Raw genomic sequence first — 22,234 nt, 5'->3', positions numbered from 1 at the left:
ATATGCTAAGGAGCATTTACTTTGCATGTTGTAAACGAGGTCTTCCTTTCGTGTAAATGCATGATCGTCCGCCTAACCAGATATTATATTGCTTTTTAGGAGCACGTGTATAACTGCTTTGCATGTTGTGCTCCATTGTTAAATTGATTGTATACGGCATTGTTATCTGTAATTTACTGAATTAAATTGTTTAAACCAAATGCATGATCATGCACTCCGCCACAGAGCTGTCCAGGATTTCACATAATGGGAGAACTTTTACCCTTGTTAAGTGGTTCTTGTATAGAATATAGTCAATGTTTGTAAAGATTTTAGTCAAGCAGTATGTAAGAAATGTTTAGTCCTTTGTACTGGAAACTTGCATTCTCCCAGTAAGGTCACATATTGTACTACGTTGCAAGCCCCTGGAGCAATTTTTTTATTAGTGCTTTTGTGAACAAGAAACACTTAACAAGTGGCTCTATCCCATCTACCCCCCCCCCCCCCCCCCCCCCCTTTTCCCCTATCCCATCTCCCCCCTTTCCCTCGTCGCGATATAACCTTCGTGGTTGAAAACGACGTTAAACACCAAATAAAGAAAGAAAGAACATAATGGGAGAAGAGCATCCCTCCATTTCAACATCGGCCAACACTCAACAGCCTGGCAGTGGCATAGAAGGAATTTTTGTGTGAATTAATTTTGCAGATTAACTCTGGTGTCAGTTGTGTAATTAATATTGCATACAGGAAAAAAAAGAAACAAAATTCGCACTGTGTAAAAATGTCCATCTCACACGGCAGAAGTTCATATGTAAAGCGCTTAGAGAACGTCAAGCGCTATATAAGTCTCCCAAATAAAGAAAAAAATAAACTGTGCACAGAAATGTAAGTAGCCAGGCCATTGAATTTGGTATATGTTCAAGTGGAAGCGTGCTCTTGTCCCATGGATAAGGCTGGACAGATCGGCAGTAGTGGCTGACATATGGGTAACATGAAAACAAAAGTAGCTTTAACCTGTGCAATGACCGACAGCTTTTTGAATGGAAGCATTTACTTTTGCATGTTGTTACTGGAGGTTACATTCATACTGCTATGCTTTTGATTGCAGAATTCCATATAGTTTATATAATGCTAATCTTGATGAGGGGGGGTAATTTGACGCTGCTTTAAAATGCATCACAGGGTAGACAATGCTTTATTGTGCATTTACATCAACAGAGCTGAGCAGGTGGGGGTTTTTTTTGTTATGTGTTTTTTTGTACTTTTTAGAGTGACAATTTTTAGTGAAACAGATTTTCTGTGAGTGCCAAAAGAACTTTGGTTTTGTAGTTTTGGGGTTGTATCTTTGCATTTCAGTGGATTCTTGTGACACAGTCTTTTGGGGTCTTTTCAAAAGTGGAACACTTTGATTGACTTGAAGTCCATGTCTGTCATTTATGTTGCTGCATTAATTACCTTCATCATACCTTTATATTCACTGCCCTGGCGGTGCCCTTTCCTTACAAATACTACCTTAACCCTTCACCTTACCTTTATGAAAACCATAAATTGTGTGTGTGGTCTGTATTTGATGTTTAATCCATTGTTCTTTAGGTTATGGAACAGTTGCGAAGGTCACATGATGAAGGTCACATGATGGTAGAAACTGCTACCTTTCTTGCTTTATCTTTATTCTGAATTTTGGAACGTTGGCTGCGAGTCTCTTTGTTTTTGGATTTGTTGTTGTTGTATTTATCAGATTATACGTTTGCTGCTGTTTTTGTCATAACTGATATGTAAGAGTTTTGTATGTCAATGTTGGTGTTGCATGTATTCTATGCATTTTTGGATGCTAATTGATTCAGATCTGATTTAACTCACTTTTGTGATTTTTGTTTATTTGTAAATGTAAAGTATGTTTTTTTCTTACTCTGATACATACAAACATATTTGTTTTGCTTACTGATATGTACAATGTATCACTCTTGTTTTGGGCATAACAGTTGAAGAAAATGGCTTTCTTTTTACTGATAACACATCATAAACATTTTGGAAGACTGCTTTGCTTGCCAGCAAGTATTAGTATATCTCTTGATAACAGCCTTTTTTTTTATGCATTTTTGTTTGAATACAGATTTTGTTTTCAATCAGAAGATCTGCTGGTAACATGAAATTGCTTTCTTGATCAAATGATTCGAAGAAAAACTAGTTGACCGGTTGCTATTACAATAATTACGCTGACAAATTTACGCAGAAGAAGTATTATATAATATGGATCTTCATGTATACTTTTAGCTCTAGCATATTTGTGAGCATCTGAGTTTTTCTGTGCTTTTTGTGTTTCTTTTTATGCAACAGTATTAGAGTTATACCTTTGTATGGTGTGTGTACTGCGTTTTGTGCATGTTTCAGCTATTTGTGATCTCCTTCTTCAAGACAAATGCATTGCTTTTGCTTTGTATTTCACATGGAAAAATGCTTTAAAAGAAAAGAATTGAGCCTTGTATACCTTATTGTGGAGGTACAGAAATAGTGAGAAATTGAATTACGGGATGGATTATATGGATGACAGGAAACTTGTTGTCATTTACAGCCGCTGCTTTTATAAAGTCAAACACTAAATATTTTCATCACAAAAGCTTTTCTTCCATTTACTTGCATATTCTTCTTTTTTTTCTTTTTTTTTCAACTCACATTAACATACATTAATTAAATCTGATACAAGTTAACGGAGTGCTTAAAAAACTTCTTGGAGCAACTAAAATGGCATTTCTGTTATTTTCAGCTTTGGCTCACATGATGTTAGTAAGATCTGTTTCACATACCTGTAAGGCTTGTCAAAGGTTTATGAGATGACCATGCAGATACCTGACCAAATATCCACAATAAGGGTGAAGCGTTCTTGACTTTTTCAGCGTTTCTTCTACCAGTCTCTTGCCCTGCCGTATAATTCTGCCTGTTTGTTTCTTTTGCTTTTCTCTGGTATTTTTCCACCCAAGATCTTTGAACAGTTTGCAGATGTGTTTGGATGTGTACATTTTACAGTTTTGATACATTTGTCTTATGTGAAATTTTCTTCTATAGCAATTCACACATTAAGAAAATGTTTAAGAATCACTGTTTTCTCCTTTTCAGACTTTTTTTAAAAATAATGTAAATTAGAGCTATATATACTTGCAGCATTTCTGTCCCATGTTTTTACGTGCCGTTAATGGGTAGGGGGGGGTTATAGGTTCCACTTTGTCAGCCTGTGTGCACTCAGATCTCTGGTGTTTGTGGGCCGATTGTGCTGAAATGTGATGTGCTGCTAATACGTATGTAGTACATAGTGGAAGACATGTGTTCGTAGCTAAATAATTAGGTTCTAGGTTTAATCAAAGAGTCTATGGGGAGGACATTTTATAGTGCATGTATCACAAGATGATCGATAGGCTTGTGCTAGTATTTAATGCGGTATTTGAAAAGTGTACGGTATTAATGAACTATAGCGGATCCTATAATCTTGCCATTTAATATCATATTCTTACTCCGAATCACATTAGCATTGAGTCACCTGAGATGCTTATCACTGAAAAACGCTTACCCGGCTAAAGAATTTAAAGGGAAGCAACCCCATCACCAAAACGAAAGTGAAAGTAGCTTTGGTAATGGGCCAGTACACCGGGAGTTACCTCCCATACGGGTGTATGCCACGTCACTTCCTCTAGGAACACGTGCCTATTTTCATACGTCTTTTTCACCTCGGAGAGGACGGTTCACTTTTTGACGCTCTGTGGCTGACCTTGTGTGTTTGAGTGACACCCGCCGGCCACGTTACCCAGCTTGTCTGCTCGCCTTGCCTACAGTTTGGTGAGCTCGTTCCCGTTTGTTGTTGGTTGTTTGCGCTGTTTCGTTACTGTACGTTGTCCGTTTTTTACGGACTTGTGTGTCAGTGACTTGCGTGTTTCGCCATTTTGTTGTGTGAGTTAGTTAGCTAACTCGTGTGACTTTGCTAGTAGCTCTGCGTGCCCTCTTTCTGTTTGGGCAAGTGTAGCTTTAGTATTTTGTTGACGCGTAAGCGTGTGTGTTTACTGTGTTTTCAGTCGTTTTGACTTACGTTTCAGTAAATCTTTTTACTTTGCCACGTGTTGTTGACGTTTGTGTCAGTGTCTTGCGTGTCGCCATTTTGTTGTGTGAGTTAGTTTTCTAGCTCGTGTGACTTTGTTTGTAGCTCTCCGTGCCTCTGCTTGTGGGGCAAGTTTAGCTATAGTATTTTGTTAACGCATTAGTGCGTGTGTTTACTGAATTTTCCAGTCGTTTAGACTTATGTTTCAGTAAATTTTTTCGCGTTGCCACGTGTTGTTGTCAACATGTCTGATTCAGACAAGCGCCGTGGCAAGTCGGACCCCAAGGGGAAAATTAAGGCTAAGTCTTCCTCTTCCAAAGCAACGTTACTTGTTACAGACCAAGAGCGTAACACTTTGTTGGCTGTACCAATTTCGGCGCCTAGCGCTGTTACTACTTCTGCTTCTTTTGCGGCGCCTAGCGCTACTGTTACTTCTGCACCTGTCTCTACATCGGAGACTTCGTCTTCTTTGTTAGCACCTGGACAAGGTGCGTTGGTTTCCTCTCTGTTAAAGTCACTGGTTCCAGAAATCCGCAGCTTGGTGCAGGCAGAATTTCAGCGTTCCGTCGCCAGCAGTTCGGCGTTTCCGGCATCTGGCAGTGACGTCCGGGCATTGGCTTCCGTGTCTTTGTCCTCCACTTCCGGCTTGGAGCAGCGTCCTCCCTCTTCAGCGTCGGTTGGTAAGCAGAGCTGGTCCGATAGCCCTCGTGAGGCGCCTGGACGTTCTCCTTCGGGGGACAGCTCTTTCGCATCGGGTCACGACCGATACCTTGCTGATCTTTCATTTCCGGCGATAACCTACGAGGCCCCGGACTTGTTCGAACAGCGGCGGCAGTCGGTTTCGACTGCCGCATTTCCGGCACTTGCCGGAAGTGATGATCCGTCCGCTCCGGCACGCTACGGCGGTCGCGGCAGGATGGAGTATTCACTGACTTCCGGTCCTTCCGGATCGCGAAGTCAACCAGTGCAGTCTTCACTTCCGCATTTTGCGGTTCCGTTGACTACACTTCCGGTTTCGGCCGGAAACGCTTCTTCCTCTTCTGGTGGTTCCTTCCGGATACCAGATAGTGGATTACAGCGTGCGCCTTCCGGCTTTCAAGCGCCTAGGCTTGAGCAGGCATCACTCCACTCAGTCGGGGGAGTGACGTCAGCTCATCCAGCTCCGGTTTTTGCGGATGGTCGTCCTGCTTACCCTTTACCTTCACAGGGTTTTGGGCGGCAGGATGACGTTAGTGCTCAGGCTTTTCCGGTTTCCGGTTTGCCAGGGCATGCTTCTGCTTCCGGAACTGGTGACTTCGGTCATGGTTCCACGTGTGACTATTCTGATGCTCCATCAGTGGTCAGCGAGGAGTCGCGGGGCGTGTTTCCGTCGAAGCTCAAGTCTGTTCTTGACGTCGCGGCGGAAGTAACGTCTCGTTATTTTCCTGAAGGGGTGGTGGCTGCGGACTCTTCCGCATCATTCGTTCCTTCTGCCATGGCGGACTTCCGGCCGGCACAGGAGGATGTTTCTTCCTTCCGGTTCGCCGAGTCTCCGTCAGTGGCTTACCAACTTTCGCATTCACTGGTTCGTCCAGCACATGCGGGGAGTGGTATTCGGCCAGTGCCTGTTCCGTTACTGCTTCCTTTTGGTCCAGTTCCGGAATCAGCTCAGCAGTGGGTGGCTTCAGCTGCCCAAGCCTCTTCCTTCGTGCCTACGGCCAATAGGAAGCTTGGCATGCCCAATCAGAGCCAGAATTGGCTGGCGTCTTTTGCACTCCCTAGGGCTACCCTTCCGGTTTCCCGGGAATTGCTGCCTCTTCTGACTAAACCGATCAAGCGTGATTCGGTTTTGCCGGTTTCCGAGGCTTCCCTCCTCTCTGCTGAGGAGGTTGGACGTCGGCAGATCGAACTGTCCTCCATTGCGGAGACTCTCGTTCGGGCTCTGTCTCGGGCATTGACCGATTCGCTAGTTCCTTTCACTCTCAGTGAAGAACAGAATGCGGACGATGTCTCTGCGCTTTTGACCGCATTGGCCAAGGTCAATGAGGAACAATTGCGTCTTTCCTCCCTGCAGTACACCCAAGCGGTACTCTGCAGGAGGGATCTCTTCCTCTCGCAGTCCCAATTCACGGAGCTGGCTACTAGGGAGACCTTGAGAGTCTCCCCGGTCTCAGAGGAGTCTCTCTTCTGTCCGCTGGCACTGGATGCCAGACAGAAGGAGATTCAGTCAAACAAGGACAGTCAGTTCCTTGACTACACTCTGAAGGGGGTGAAACAGTCTCAGCCTTCTAAACAGAAGCAGGCTCAGACATCGTCTAACCCCAAGCCAGCTCAGAAGCGGCAGGCTTCGCCGGCCGCTCGTGGTGGGAAGAAGAGGACGGCATCGGGGAGGGGGCGTGGCGGCTCTGGAAGTAAGCCACACCCCCAATGAAGCGCTCCCGATCTCACCTCCCTCCCGCCCTCCACCTTGGTGATGGCGGGAGGCCCCTCCCGGGCACTTTCTCGTTGGATGTCGGTAGTAGACAGCCAATGGATTGTGGGAGTGGTGAGTTCGGGCTTCCGTCTACTCTGGCGGGAGGAAAAGGCGCCTCTTACCCGAGTGCCTCCGCGGTTCAAGCCCCCCTTCTCGCAGGAAGCACGTTCCGTCTTGCAGTCGGAAATTGCCTCCCTGGAGCAGAAGGGCGCGGTGGAGAGAGTTCGGGTCCACAGCTCCCTGGGATTTTACGGGCGTCTGGTCGCTGTTCCCAAAGCATCAGGAGGATGGCGTCCCGTGTTGGATTTATCTCTCCTCAATACTTTCTTGAGGGAGATAAAATTCAAGATGGAGACGCCAGCCTCTGTCCGAGACTCTCTCCGCCCAGGAGACTGGGTGACCTCGATCGATCTCACGGACGCATACTTTCACATTCTTATGCATCCGACCGACCAGAAATGGCTTCGTTTCCGGTGGGGAGATCAGATCTACCAGTTTCGCGCACTCCCTTTCGGGCTGTCTCTCGCACTGTGGATTTTTACCATGGTGGTGAGACAGGTCTGTGCACTGGTGAGGTCCCAGGGTATCCGTCTGCGGGCTTATCTGGACGACTGGCTCATCATGAACCAGTCCCAGAGCGGCTGTTCGCAGGATACCCTGACGGTTCTTCGAGAATCCAACTGGTTGGGGTTCTCGATCAACCGGGTAAAGTCGGAGCTGACCCCGTCACAGACATTCACTTATCTGGGGATGTCTCTCGACACGGTCGCTTGGACTGTCCAGCCTTCTCAGAGAAGGGTGGACAAGCTCCAAGCTCAGATTCGCTCCACTTTACCTCTCCTGATGGCTTCCATCCGCTCGCTCGCCTCCATCTTGGGGCAGATGGAGTCTATGGCTCTTCTGGTTTCACTGGGCCGGGTCCACAAATGTCCGCTTCAGTTCGCGCTGAAGCCGTTTGTGGACTCTCCTCTGGTGGACTGGGACGCCCTCATCCCTTTGCAGGGATGGTTCCAGTCTGCGACCCTTCCGTGGTTGCACACGGAGTGGGTCTGCAGAGGTGTTCCGATCGTCGTGCCCCTCCCCGACCTGGACCTCTTTACAGATGCGTCCAGGGAGGGTTGGGGGGCACATACAGATCTTCAGACTCCTCCCTTTCCGTTACTCAGCCGAGTAATCCGGAAAGCGGAGATGGAGGAGCCGGCCCTTCTTCTTCTGGTCGCTCCTCTGTGGCCGTCGCAGGTCTGGTTTCCAGATCTTCTTCGGCTTGCCCAAGGGCCCCCCATTCCTCTCGCACTCGTGCGAGGGGAACTAGTGCAGCCCCGAACAGGCATTCCACACGAGGAGCCCAGTCTTCTGAAGCTTCACGTGTGGAAGTTGTTCGGGACTCGCTGAAGCGCTCTGGGGCGTCGTCTTTGACTCTGGACTTGGTGGCTCGCTCGCATAGAGCGTCCACCTCTTCAGTTTATGCTTCCCACTGGAAGGCATGGACTGCCTGGTGTTCAGCTAGAGGGGTGAGTTCGGTGGCTCCGCGCTCTATTCAGGTCGCTAACCACCTCTCTTTCATGTCTTCACAGGGCGCCTCAGTCTCCTCGTTGAGGGTCCGGCGCTCCGCTATCTCGGCGACTCTTCAGCAGATTGGTCGTTCTGTTCGAGTCGGGGGCGTTATAGCTGCAGTCATTAAAGGGGCTGCTCTTAAGGAAGCTAAAGCTCGTTTGCCCGCTCCCAAGTGGGACTTGTTTTTAATCCTGGAATTCCTTCGTTCTGCGGATTTTGAGCCTTTAAGCGAGGCCAGTCTGTTCAATGTCACTCGCAAAGCGCTGTTTCTCCTTTTGTTGGCTACGGCCCGACGGGGTAGCGAGGTCCACGCCCTGTCGGGTCAGCCTGGAGATATCTCCTTTGAGCCGGACGGTTCCGCATCTTTGCGTTTCCGGCCTGATTTCCTGGCCAAGAATCAGTCTCCGGGGCAGGCCTCTCCGCTGGTTAGAGTTAAGGCTCTGACCAGCGCGTTGGCCCCGGGTGACCCCGATTCGGTCAATTGCCCTGTGAGGGCACTTCGTCTGTACTTAGCCCGGACTCAGCCGATTCGGTCTAGTTCTCAGAAGTTGTTGTTTATCTCTCTCCTTACTAGGCGCGAGAAAGATTTGTCGAAGGTAACGTTGGCCCGGTGGGTGTCCTCGCTCATCAAGCAGGCTTATGAGTGGAGGCGCACAAAGAGGGGGGGGGTTATGCCCTCCTTGCCACTTGACTCGGCCCGAGCCCATGAGACGAGGGCGTGGGCATCCTCTCTGGCAGTTCTGCGCTCCAGACGTCTAGAGGAGGTGCTGACAACTGCGTATTGGCGTTCCGAAGATGTTTTCATAAACTTTTATCTTCGGGACGTCACAGCTCTTCGACAGGATGGCTCCAGAGGCCTTCCAGCGCTCATAGCAGCAGGCCAGTTCCTGTCCAGAACTTGATGGTGAGTTTTGATTCATTTCTAGCCCACCGCCTTGTTGATGTTATCTGCTAATGTGATTCGGAGTAAGAATATGATATTAAATGGAAAATTTCCTAAATAAATTATCATTTAATTAATATACTTACCCGAATCACATACTGTATTCCCTCCCACCTGCCCCGCTTATGGTTTTAAGATTTTTTAAAGCCGTATGATAATAGGCACGTGTTCCTAGAGGAAGTGACGTGGCATACACCCGTATGGGAGGTAACTCCCGGTGTACTGGCCCATTACCAAAGCTACTTTCACTTTCGTTTTGGTGATGGGGTTGCTTCCCTTTAAATTCTTTAGCCGGGTAAGCGTTTTTCAGTGATAAGCATCTCAGGTGACTCAATGCTAATGTGATTCGGGTAAGTATATTAATTAAATGATAATTTATTTAGGAAATTTTCCATTTTATGTGAATTGTGTCCCCTTGTTACTTGCACCGCAGCACCACAACCTAATGGTGGTGTCATGATTCAAAGGTCAGGGCTTGTTGGGATATATGTTGCAAATCAGCATGGCTTGTTCAATGGGGGAACATTCAATTGTGACTGTTTAATTTCCCCCCGCGGGTTAGGGGGAAGAATTTACCCGATGCTCCCCAGCATGTTGTAAGAGGCGACTAACGGATTCTGTTTCTCCTTTTACCCTTGTTAAGTGTTTCTTGTATAGAATATAGTCAATGTTTGTAAAGATTTTAGTCAAGCAGTATGTAAGAAATGTTAAGTCCTTTGTACTGGAAACTTGCATTCTCCCAGTAAGGTCATATATTGTACTACGTTGCAAGCCCCTGGAGCAATTTTTTGATTAGTGCTTTTGTGAACAAGAAACAATTAACAAGTGGCTCTATCCCTTTCCCCGTCGCGATATAACCTTGAACGGTTGAAAACGACGTTAAACACCAAATAAAGAAAGAAATGATTCAAAGGTCAGGGCTTGTTGGGGTATATGTTGCAAATCAGCATGGCTTGTTCAATGGGGGAACAGTGACTGTTTTATTACAGTTGTATTATGCTCTTCATGGAAAGATCAAACATCATGACATCAGTGTTTTGATTTGGTTGGACATAATATATTTGCTGAAATAAGGGGGATAGTATATTGGATTGATTTGCTTCCCCCGAAAGCGGCGTATGGCTGCCTGAATGGCAGGGTAAAAACAGTCATACACGTAAAAACCCACTCGGGCAAAAACATGAGTGAACATGGGAGTTTCAGTCCATGAACGAAGAAAAATAAGATTTGATTTGCAAGTATATATTCAGTGTATTACTATTATTATTTTCTTGTTGTTCATCTACATTATGAGCATGTGTTACACCTATGCAAGACAGTACGTAATAGGCTGTGATTCCTGGAAACGAATAGAAGTTGCTCAATTAATACACCATTTGTTGGTCATAATCAACTGTAAATATGTACCAAAGACACAGTTACAACATGGAAGAAAGGAATATTTTGTGTGTACATTTAAAGAATGAAATCAGATGTTGTTATCCAACCGGACACATGCAACCAAGAATAGTAAGAGCATTAGAAAGGAACAATTCAAATGATAGTACGTATATCCTGGATTTCTCTTGTGTTGAAAAAATTCACGCACTATTTTCGAGCTTTTTGTTTTTGGTTTTTGATAGATCATTTGTTTGCTATGCCAAATTTAAAGGACACTTTCTCATGTTTACTTTTGGCAATGCCTATAATGACGTTCAAGGAAGATAATATGTCAGGTTACCAAAGAAGTCGCTTCCCTTTTCTGTATTACATTGGTTTCACATTGGCAGCTTCATTTTACTCGCTGCTGCATTTCAGCTTGTTGGAAGGGTATGTATTAAAATGAGACAGTCGTGACATAGAGTACATATGATTTGTTTGTTTTGATCTTGCTTTACATTTTCTTTGCCTGATCAAAATGATAGCAGCAGAGTTGCAGTGTGAATATGATATCTCTTGTATAGTGAAATCTCGTCTTTGAATAGGGTATTTGTACTGCTTCAGCTTGTGTTTTTGTACTGTAAATCTTTTTTCCCCTTTATTTATGCATAGTTAAAAGCCATTGGTCTGGTTGTAGGCGCAGGATGCTTGTGACTGTATGAACTGGATTCAGAGACTTAATTATTATTGTTGTTGACTATTTTGCAATATGTAAATTGTTTATGTCTTTGTTACGGCATATTATCCAAAACACGATACTGTATACACATCCGCTGTGTGTGTGTCTGTGCATATGTGTGCGTGTGCCTGCATGCATGTGTGTGTGTGTCTGAATGTGTGTGTGCCTCTGTGTGTGTGTGTGTGTCTGAATGTGTGTGTGCCTCTGTGTGTGTGTGTGTCTGAATGTGTGTGTGCCTCTGTGTGTGTGTGTGTGTCTGAATGTGTGTGTGCCTCTGTGTGTGTGTGTGTGCCTGCGTGTGTGTGTGTGTGCGTTTTCAATCTGAGTCATTTTGTTTCAATTCATCAAGTCACATTTCAACTTAGCACGCACATTCATCACAAAGACTAGTATTGAAGACATAAATCTTTTGTAGACGCTGTGAATAACTGTACACTTTAACTTCACAGATTGTAGATAAACTGCAGGAGCCCTGTGTGCGTCCAACTCCAAACCAAAGTCGACAGCTTACAAATGACCAAGGTTGCCAACACTTTCATTTAAGCATATCTGAAAGCAGAAAAAAATGTTGGGACATATTTAGTGAGCAGTTCACCACTATGGGCAAATGTTGAAAATGATCAAAGTATGTCCACATTGCTATTTTGTTCATTATGCACATTTCAAGACCAAAGCGGGGAGCGGTGGCAGGAAAAATCAAAACTGTCTGTTTGCAATTGTTTTTGCAATATTTTGATACACTTTGAAGCTAAAAAGCATAACAAGTCACATTCATGCTCATTTTATAACAACATACATAGCACCACATTTTTTGAAAATGTATCGATTTTTTCTACCAAAAGTGACACTGCGCTCCAACTCATCACAAAAAAATCATTGAAGCTGCAGGTTTCAATTTTGTCATAATATGTTCACAAGTAGCTATCCCCCGTTATAACAGAAGAGAAGATTTCAGAGTCAAAACATGATCTTTTAGCACACGATCCGCTTGTGACACTAAGAAAATACAGTTGAACCCTAACAGCCCCCACCCCCATTTAGGACCTCTTGTTTTTTTCTCCTTCAGATTCTTTGTTCACGGCCTCTGCATATCAGCATAACTAATGTCTGAAATGACTTCAGATGCTGTGTGTAGTTTACGACCAGTTTGAGCACAAAGCTTCAAAAAATTGAAGGCAATGCGTTGAGGTGTTACTCAAATCTACCGGCGTTTTCTCTCTCGTTACCCGCTAATACGCTTAAAAAGCACCTTTTATGCCTTCTGAGAAGAATGATTCCTACACCAATCAGCATGCCATGACGTCATTGTGAACAATACTGAATGTTTTGGATACACATTTGATTATTCTTTGCAATAACATGCAGAATGTGTTCCGTTTTAGCTGTTCTGATTTTATGTCGATTTTAATGCAGGAACGTTGCTTTTGTAAATTTGATTTTTTTTGGGGGGGTGTTTGTTGTGGCTTCCACTGTATAGACACTACTTAATATAAAAACCAATCTGTTAGCTAAATATCGCAGAGGAATGGACGGCCTTTCTAGTCATATGACTGGTTTTGTAATAAACGGTCTCATCACTCATTTGCCTAGTTTTTATGACATGTGAGTCCTAAACATATCTTCCCCCGAAATCTGCGTATGGCTGCCTGAATGTCAGGGTACGTAAAACCCACGCATGCCAAAACATGAGTGAACGTGGGGAGTTTCAGCCCATCAACGAAGAAGAAGAAGATCTCCTGTCTGGTGTCATTGGATCAGAATCATTTAGCCATCCGGTCTCAGTTGAACACCCCGGAGTGCCCCCCCTCCCCCCTCCCCCCTCCCTATCCTTGCCATCAACCCCTGTCCCCAAGTCACTCCAGTCTGTACAGTGGAACCCCGGGCCCCCTTTTAAGACCCCCCCCCCAATTTAAGACTCCCTCCCTTTTAAGACCCTGTTTTCTCTGACTTTCTGTTCATAACCTCTGTAAGTTTACCCCCATTTTAAAGACTCCCTACCCCCCGCGGGTTAGGGGGAGTCCCATATTGGTTGGGACGAGAAAGAATTTACCCGATGCTAACCAGCATGTCATAAGAGGCGACGAACAGGTTCTGTTTCTCCTTTTACCCTTGTTAAGTGTTTCTTGTATAGAATATAGTCAATGTTTGTAAAGATTTTAGTCAAGCAGTATGTAAGAAATGTTTAGTCCTTTGTACTGGAAACTTGCATTCTCCCAGTAAGGTCATATATTGTACTACGTTGCAAGCCCCTGGAGCAATTTTTTGATTAGTGCTTTTGTGAACAAGAAACAATTAACAAGTGGCTCTATCCCATCTCCCCCCTTTCCCCTATCCCATCTCCCCCATTCCCCCGTCGCGATATAACCTTGAATGGTTGAAAACGACGTTAAACACCAAATAAAGAAAGAAAGACTCCCTCCTTTTCGAGACCTGATTTTCTCCAGATTTTTGAAGGACGACCTTAATTGTAGCTACGTACCATACTGACAGATGTAAGAAAAGTGTTGATAAAAGACGTCACACTGGTAGTCATACCAGAAGCCGTCCAGTTTCATCAAGGCACAGTCGTCCAGCCAGCCAGTGAACCCTCCGGGCTGCTCAGGGCCCCAATGGCTCGACTTCAGTGGGGGTCCTGTGTGGACATTAACAAAATAAAATAAAAAAGTGGGTTTTTTGTTGAGTCTGTGTTCTTTTTTATATTTAGTCAAGTTTTGACTAAATATTTTAACGTAGAGGGGGGAATCGAGACGAGGGTCGTGGTGTATGTGTGTGTGTGTGTGTGTGTGTGTGTGTGTGTGTGTGTGTGTGTCTGTGTGTGTGTGTAGAGCGATTCAGACTAAACTACTGGACCGATCTTTATGAAATTTGACATGAGAGTTCCTGGGTATGAAATCCCCGAACGTTTTTTTCATTTTTTTGATAAATGTCTTTGATGACGTCATATCCGGCTTTTCGTGAAAGTTGAGGCGGCACTGTCACGCCCTCATTTTTCAACCAAATTGGTTCAAATTTTGGTCAAGTAATCTTCGACGAAGCCCGGGGTTCGGTATTGCATTTCAGCTTGGTGGCATAAAAATTAATTAATGACTTTGGTCATTAAAAATCGGAAAATTGTAAAAAAAAATAAAAATTTATAAATCGCTCCAAATTTACGTTTATCTTATTCTCCATCATTTGCTGATTCCAAAAACATATAAATATGTTATATTCGGATTAAAAACAAGCTCTGAAAATTAAATATATAAAAATTATTATCAAAATTAAATTGTCCAAATCAATTTAAAAACACTTTCATCTTATTCCTTGTCGGTTCCTGATTGCAAAAACATATAGATATGATATGTTTGGATTAAAAACACGCTCAGAAAGTTAAAACAAAGAGAGGTACAGAAAAGCGTGCTATCCTTCTTAGCGCAACTACTACCCCGCTCTTCTTGTCAATTTCACTGCCTTTGCCATGAGCGGTGGCCTGACGATGCTACGAGTAAAATGGCATTGCGTTCAGTTTCATTCTGTGAGTTCGACAGCTACTTGACTAAATATTGTATTTTCGCCTTACGCGACTTGTTATATTTAGTCAAGTTTTGACTAAATATTTTAACATCGAGGGGGAATCGAAACGAGGGTCGTGGTGTATGTGTGTGTGTATGTGTGTGTGTGTGTGTGTGTGTGTGCGTGCGTGTAGAGCGATTCAGACCAAACTACTGGACCGATCTTTATGAAATTTGACATGAGAGTTTCTGGGATTGATATCCCCATACGTTTTTTTCATTTTTTTGATAAATGTCTTTGATGACGTCATATCCGGCTTTTCGTGAAAGTTGAGGCGGCACTGTCACGCCCTCATTTTTCAACCAAATTGGTTGAAATTTTGGTCAAGTAATCTTCGACGAAGCCCGGGGTTCGGTATTGCATTTCAGCTTGGTGGCTTAAAAATTAATTAATGACTTTGGTCATTAAAAATCGGAAAATTGTAAAAAAAAATAAAAATTTATAAAACGATCCAAATTTACGTTTATCTTATTCTCCATCATTTGCTGATTCCAAAAACATATAAATATGTTATATTCGGATTAAACACAAGCTCTGAAAATTAAATATATAAAAATTATTATCAAAAATGTTTTTTCGAAATCAATTCAAAAACACTTTCATCTTATTCCTTGTTGGTTCCTGATTCCAAAAATATATAGATATGATATGTTTGGATTAAAAACACGCTCAGAAAGTTAAAACGAAGAGAGGTACAGAAAAGCGTGCTATCCTTCTTGGCGTAACGAATACCCCGCTCTTCTTGTCAATTCCACGGGCACTGCCTTTGCCACGGGCGGTGGAGTGACGATGCTACGAGTATACGGTCTTGCTGCGTTGCGTTGCGTTCAGTTTCATTCTGTGAGTTCGACAGCTACTTGACTAAATATTGTATTTTCGCCTTACGCGACTTGTTTTTATATTTAGTCAAGTTTTGACTAAATATTTTAACATCGAGGGGGAATCGAAACGAGGGTATGGTGTATGTGCGTATGTGTGTGTGTGCGTGCGTGTGTGTGTGTGTGTGTGTAGAGCGATTCAGACTAAACTACTGGACCGATCTTTATGAAATTTTGCATGAGAGTTCCTGGGTATGAAATCCCCGAACGTTTTTTTCATTTTTTTGATAAATGTCTTTGATGACGTCATATCCGGCTTTTCGTGAAAGTTGAGGCGGCACTGTCACGCCCTCATTTTTCAACCAAATTGGTTGAAATTTTGGTCAAGTAATCTTCGACGAAGCCCGGGGTTCGGTATTGCATTTCAGCTTGGTGGCTTAAAAATTAATTAATGACTTTGGTCATTAAAAATCGGAAAATTGTAAAAAAAAATAAAAATTTATAAAACGATCCAAATTTACGTTTATCTTATTCTCCATCATTTGCTGATTCCAAAAACATATAAATATGTTATATTCGGATTAAAAACAAGCTCTGAAAATTAAATATATAAAAATTATTATCAAAATTAAATTGTCCAAATCAATTTAAAAACACTTTCATCTTATTCCTTGTCGGTTCCTGATTCCAAAAACATATAGATATGATATGTTTGGATTAAAAACACGCTCAGAAAGTTAAAACAAAGAGAGGTACAGAAAAGCGTGCTATCCTTCTTAGCGCAACTACTACCCCGCTCTTCTTGTCAATGTCACTGCCTATGCCGTGAGCGGTGGACTACGAGTATACGGTCTTGCTGCGTTGCATTGCGTTCAGTTTCATTCTGTGAGTTCGACAGCTACTTGACTAAATATTGTATTTTCGCCTTACGCGACTTGTTTTTTTTTTAATCTCATTGGTATTTGAAGTCGCATTCCTTCCCATTTTTACATTTAGTCAAGTTTCCCGTGCAAAGTATTGGGCGTACCATCAAAGACATGGCCAGGCTTTTATGTGGAATAAGACGATCCCTCCACTTAAAGACTTATTGCAAAAATCGACAGCCTTAGCAGAGTGGCAATGTTTCTGTGAATGAATTTCTCAACGGACACTCAGTGATACTGATTCATTAAAAAGTTATTTTGTGCTAGAAGCGGAAAGAATGTTGATTTTTGGTATCTGTGTCCAAGTGGTGGGATGTTAACGATCCCATGTACAATCCTGGCCACATCTCAGATGGTGGGGCGAACTGCTCCACAGAAAGGACAACCGGCTTTGCACAAAAAGTAACACAGAAATCAATCAATCAATATGAAGCTTATATAGCGCGTATTCCGTGGGTACAGTTCTAAGCGCTTGTCGAAGAGTTGTCAACACAGGACTAACAAAGAAACTAACATCTACAGACGGACACAAACCCTATCACACACTAGCAAACCCTGGTAAACATACAACAAACAACTGTTTAACAACAATGTACACATCAATAGCTAGGTCTAAACAAAATAATATCAAACGCAAAGAAAACACCTGTAACACACAGACATGATAATGCCCACGTTCGGTAGATGTACAGTAATTGCAGTCACAATCGTTATCGTCATGTACAGTGCAATCAAAACTTCCTGATTAACTTTAATCAGGCTAAGAGTGTACCGTGACGCACTTCCAAGTCACTATACCACCCCCCCCCCCCCCCCCCATGCACCCCTCCCCCCACCTATCCCGGCCTCGATCTCTCTCTCACACACACACAACCACACACACAAACACACACAGAGGTGTGAACACTCACCCGAGTCCCAACGCCACAGCCCTTCCTGATCTTTGTCGTCAAGACCTATCCACACACCTGTCCCAACGTTGTCAAGAGTGGATAGGTACCTGATCAAAATGAACGGTGTTTGAAGTTGTATGAACTCTGTACGCTTTCTATATCGCCGCATCTGCTTGAATATGCTGTGGTTTGGGATATGTGTGTATTGATGTGTACTTTTATGTGTCTATATATGTTGTGAGAGTGTGTTTTTATGTGATCTTATTTCGTACACGAGCCAAAAGAAAAATGTCTGAATTGAATTGAATTGAATTGAATAAACCAATAGACACCTTCGATTTCCCTGGTTACAACTGCCGCCATGCATTGTCATAAAAATTGGGCCTACCAGAGCAGGATGGGTTTTAACCATTGTTTCTGAATGTGATTAATTAACTCTCTCTCTCTCTCTCTCTCTCTCGGTGACCCGGGCCTCTCTCTCTCTCTCTCTCTCTCTCTCTCTCTCAAGGACAGATTGTAAGAAAAAGCCCAGCCTTAAATCTGTATCCTTGTGACTTTTCAGTCTCAGTCTCTCTCTATGTCTGGAAAACTAGGGCCTTAAAAAGGGGCGGGGGTGGGGGTGGGGTGGGGGGGGAGGGAGCTTCTTAAAACCGCCGGAGTCTTTTTGAGAAAGAGTTATTAGCTGGAGTTACCCTGTGAGGAATGAGAGCGTTGTTATTCCAGCAATCTCCACCAGACGACCCCCATTTGTCTGGCAGCGGACCCTGGCATCCTCCCATGTCAAGGGGTCATAGGTCACCACATCGTAGCAGGTGTTATGAAAGGCTATCAGGTTCCCGCCTCGGTTCAGGTGAGGTGGACACTTGGTGACGTCCGAACCGCTGGACAGCTGACCTAAGATGTCATTTTGGGAGATGAAACGATTGTAAAGAGGTTGTAGTGTGTGTGTGTGTGTGTGTGTGTGTGTGTGTGTGTGTGTCAATGTGCGTGTGTGTGTGTGTGTGTATGTGTACGTGTGTGTGTGTGTTAGTGTGCGAGCGCGTGTCAATGTGTGTGTGTGTGCGTGTGTGTGTGCGTGTGTGTGTGTGTGTGACAGTGTGTGTGTGTGTGTGTGTGTGTGACAGTGTGTGTGTGTGTGTGTGTGCGTGCGTGTCAACTTATGTGCGTGTGTGTGTGTGTGTGTATGTGTACGTGTGCGAGTGTGTGTGTTTGTGTGCGGGCGCGTGTCAATGTGTGTGTGAGTGTGAGTGTGTGCGCCCGTGCGTGTGTGTGTGTGTGTGTGTGTGTGTGTGTGTGTGTGTGTGTGACAGTGTGTGTGTGTGACAGTGTGTGTGTGTGTGTGTGTGTGTGTGTGTGACAGTGTGTGTGTGTGTGAGTGTGTGTGTGCATGTGTGTGCGTGTGTGTGTGTGTGTGTGTGTGTGTGTGTGACAGTGTGTGTGTGTGTGTGTGTGTGTGTGTGTGTGTGTGTGTGTGACAGTGTGTGTGTGTGTGACAGTGTGTGTGTGTGTGTGTGTGTCCGTCACAATATGTCCGAAGCAAGCAAGCAAGCCAGCATTTGACAACAAACCAAACGAACAAACACACGACCGTGACACTAAAGCAAACATGTTGCTGGTGTTAACATTTTACGAACAAAAAGTGTGAGTGTCCCAAAGTAACAAGTTTACCCAGTTGAAACACGATTTAGGATTTATCTACGGTCCGACAACGTAAAGGTACACGTATAATAATTATAGGCTATTCTCCAGAGCTGTGTACCAGTGGAAACTATGTTACGAAGTTGACATTAAAAAACTGAACCCACTTAACTGAGACATTTTAACCATACACATCGATTTCATTCGTGAGAACTGGTTCCATTTATATATATCCTTGGCCTGTAGATAAAGAATTACTAGAAATACTTGCACATTTTGTTTGACTACGTTCAGTAAATTACAAGGGTTTGAAAGTACGTCAACTTCGATTCGTAACAAGGAAATCAAAGGTTGGGACATGGATTTGAAAACTAAGAATTATGAAGGAAAAAAAAATACATACAATGTTTTTTGTTGCACGTCTGTATCATTATTTAGCTGTAGTAGTACTGAAGAACGTAACGAGAATACATTCTAGTAAGTTGCTATTTAATTCACGTTAGGCCAAAAAAAAAAATTGTCTGTTTAGGGTAACATGACCAAAAAAAGTAGGGTCGGTAGGTCGGTATTTTTTTTGTTTTGTTTTTTTTGTTTTTTGTGTGTAAATGCTATGTTGGCTGAACATTCACTTCTTATATTTGATGAATACATGTTTCAAAACTAACGTATAAATAAAACAGAGAGAAAGGGAGAGAAAGAAACGCCAAATGTCTTTTTTTAGCATTTTTACCTCTTTTTTTTCTTTTCTTTTTTTGAAATCAAAAAAAAGTTTTTGGGTCAGCGCCAAATCGATAGGGTCGGTCGGGTTACCCTAAACAGACAATTTTTTTTTTTTGGCCTTATGGGCGGGGATGTTGCTCAGTCGGTTGCGCGCTGGATTTGTATCCAGTTGGCCGCTGTCAGCGTGAGTTCGTCCCCACGTTCGGCGAGAGATTTATTTCTCAGTCAACTTTGTGTGCAGACTCTCCTCGGTGTCCGAACACCCCCGTGTGTACACGCAACCACAAGACCAAGTGCGCACGAAAAAGATCCTGTAATCCATGTCAGAGTTCGGTGGGTTATAGAAACACGAAAATACCCAGCATGCTTCCTCCGAAAGCGGCGCCCGTATGGCTGCCTAAATGGCGGGGTAAAAACGGTCATACACGTAAAAGCCGTGGGAGTTTCAGCCCATGAACGAACTGAACAAACAAAAACAAACAATACACGTTATAATTCGTTAGGACTGAAAAAACATGTCACATAATGGTACACAGCTAGGAGAATAACCAATATGTAGACATACTGATATAGTCTTTGCTAAGACGATGAATACAAGCCACGAAATGTACAGTACAAGCTCGAGTTTACCTTTTGGTGCAGTGATGAACATTAGTGGTAAGACACATACTAGTTTGACTAGAGCACGCATTGTGGGTATTTCAACTAGTTCTACTTTCTTCAGAGTATTGGAAGGCACTGAGCGATAAATTGACATGCATCGAATAGCATGTTTAACACTCTTATGGTGAGAGAGGAGAGAAGTAATGTAGAATGTTGGGCTTGGTTACCCTGGCACGTTGACACAAGTGGCATACGGTTTTGATACAAAGCCGGTGTAACACGAAATTTTTACTCCACGAAAAATGTACTCCGGAGTAAATATTTCGTACGAAATTCTTACTCCGAGTACACTTTTCGTACGAGAAAAGAACTCCCCAAGGCACGAAAAAATTACTCCCTCCACGAAATTTTTACTCCCCATTTTTTTTACTTCCAGTAAAAATCTCTTACGCAAAAATGGGATGCGGACGAAGGGATAATGCCAAAAAGTGATCTCGCGCACACGAATGTCGCGCTACCCTCCTTCCATCCCTTCCACCACCAAGACTAACAGGGGACAAGGGAGTACAAATTTCGTACACCTGGCATGGGAGGTTAAATTGCTCGTGTTGGGGTGAAGTAATTTATTCGTTATTTATTCGTCAGGGGAGTAAAATTTGTGTACGAAATGTTTTCTCGGAACTCACCTGTCTTGGGGAGTAATTTTCTCGTGCAATGGGGGAGTGCTTTTTTCGTAAAGGGAGTAAGTTTTCGTACGAAATGTTTACTCCGGAGTAAAAATCTCGTGGGAGTAATTTTCTCGTGTTACACCGGGTTCGTCGTGACAGTGTTCCTAGGTGAAATCGGCATGTCTTATTCATTGTAACCTGAATCATTAGGTGACGGAACAATAATTATATAATTTATTCTTATCGATTACTTGTTGTTGTTGCTGTTGTTGTTGCTGCTGCTGTTGTTGTTATTGTTGTTGTTGTTATCTTGTCAGTGTACCAGTAAACTGACAGTCGTACACAATGCATGCAGCTTCAAGTTGCTCGGCACAACTACGCCTTAAAGGATTTTAAAACTTATACTTTCAACTTCAGGTACCTGTGGTTTTAAGTGCTACCAGAATAAAATTCATTTGGATGACATGGGCCTATAGTCCAGGTTAATGTTAGGCCTACTGTCATTAAATGAGTGAGTGAGTTACATTTTACACAATTTTACTCGAACTGCGTCGAGTACATTGGCAAACTATTGTGAAAGTTTCAAAGCAATCCACCTAGTCATTGCTGAAACACAGCGCTTTTTGTCATGATACCCCTAAACATGGACGCAAAAGCTCCCGTTTTTGACCGCTCATGCGATCGACACCTGCATCAGTAGGAATAGCATAGCATACGTAAGCTAGCTAGGCAAAACAACATGTTCTGGGTAGATCAACTGATTTGACTTTCAATTTGATTGTAAAAGTTGCAACATTTTTTCCTATTGTGATGTTTTGGCGATTATCAATTGGTCCCTCCTGTTTTTGTCCGGTCGATTCTGAGGGTACCCTTTTTTGAGCGGCGGTCGTGGTTTTTTGTGGCACTCAGGCAGTCATACGCCGCTTTCCGGGGAAGCGTACTGGGTATTAGCGTGTTTCTATAACCCATCGAACTCTGTCATGGATTGCAGGATATTTTCCGTGCGCCGCACTTGGTCTTGTGCTTGCGTGTACACACGCGGGGGAATAATAAGGCACTAGCAGGTCTGCACAGGCGGGTCCGGAAGATCGGAACAGTCTCCACCCTTAACCCACCTCCGATTGGGAGGCTGATGTCTTATCCACTAGACCACTGCGCCCGTCTTATTCCGGGACGTTCCCTCGGACAATATTTGTAACTTTTTAAAAATGAAAATCAAGATTTTTTTGACAAGGTGTGAAGAAACAAATGTGAAACTGAGTTATGAAGTTTTAGAACCTTCTTTTTACAGTGATAGACCCAATTGTAA

General features: G+C 43.5%; 1 protein-coding gene across 3 annotated transcripts; it reads right to left on the bottom strand.

Moving 5' to 3' along the window:
- Positions 1-10,611: 10,611 nt before the first annotated feature.
- LOC138977989 (C-type lectin domain family 17, member A-like) lies at positions 10,612-20,501 on the bottom strand. Of its 3 annotated transcripts, none has more exons than XM_070350597.1 (5): positions 20,285-20,501; positions 17,989-18,190; positions 17,315-17,403; positions 13,590-13,742; positions 10,612-11,659 (listed from the first exon to the last, which is right to left on the bottom strand). In XM_070350597.1, the coding sequence occupies exons 1-5, from the start codon at positions 20,409-20,411 to the stop codon at positions 11,646-11,648; spliced, it is 585 nt and encodes a 194-aa protein (XP_070206698.1). In that variant the 5' UTR covers positions 20,412-20,501; the 3' UTR covers positions 10,612-11,645. The 3 variants fall into 3 exon arrangements, with proteins under 3 accessions (XP_070206698.1, XP_070206699.1, XP_070206700.1); XM_070350598.1 differs by having other exon boundaries at positions 13,646-13,742; XM_070350599.1 differs by lacking the exon at positions 20,285-20,501 and adding an exon at positions 19,338-19,421.
- Between the last annotated feature and the right edge of the window lie 1,733 nt (positions 20,502-22,234).

The sequence above is a fragment of the Littorina saxatilis genome, linkage group LG10, assembly GCF_037325665.1.
Source record: "Littorina saxatilis isolate snail1 linkage group LG10, US_GU_Lsax_2.0, whole genome shotgun sequence".
In the NCBI taxonomy this organism is placed as follows: Eukaryota; Metazoa; Mollusca; class Gastropoda; order Littorinimorpha; family Littorinidae; genus Littorina; species Littorina saxatilis.
Note: the sequence above shows the minus strand (reverse complement) of the source record. Positions and strands in the feature narration are given on the sequence as shown.

Bases quoted from the DNA above. Each gene is read 5' to 3' on its own strand.
- LOC138977989 (XM_070350597.1), bottom strand. From the start codon at position 20,411: ATGTCAATTTATCGCTCAGTGCCTTCCAATACTCTGAAGAAAGTAGAA. The intron at 18,191-20,284 runs GTAAACTCGAGC...ATGACATCTTAG, and splicing joins GTTCATCACTGCACCAAAAG to GTCAGCTGTCCAGCGGTTCG. The intron at 17,404-17,988 runs GTAACTCCAGCT...CATTTTGATCAG, and splicing joins ACGCTCTCATTCCTCACAGG to GTACCTATCCACTCTTGACA.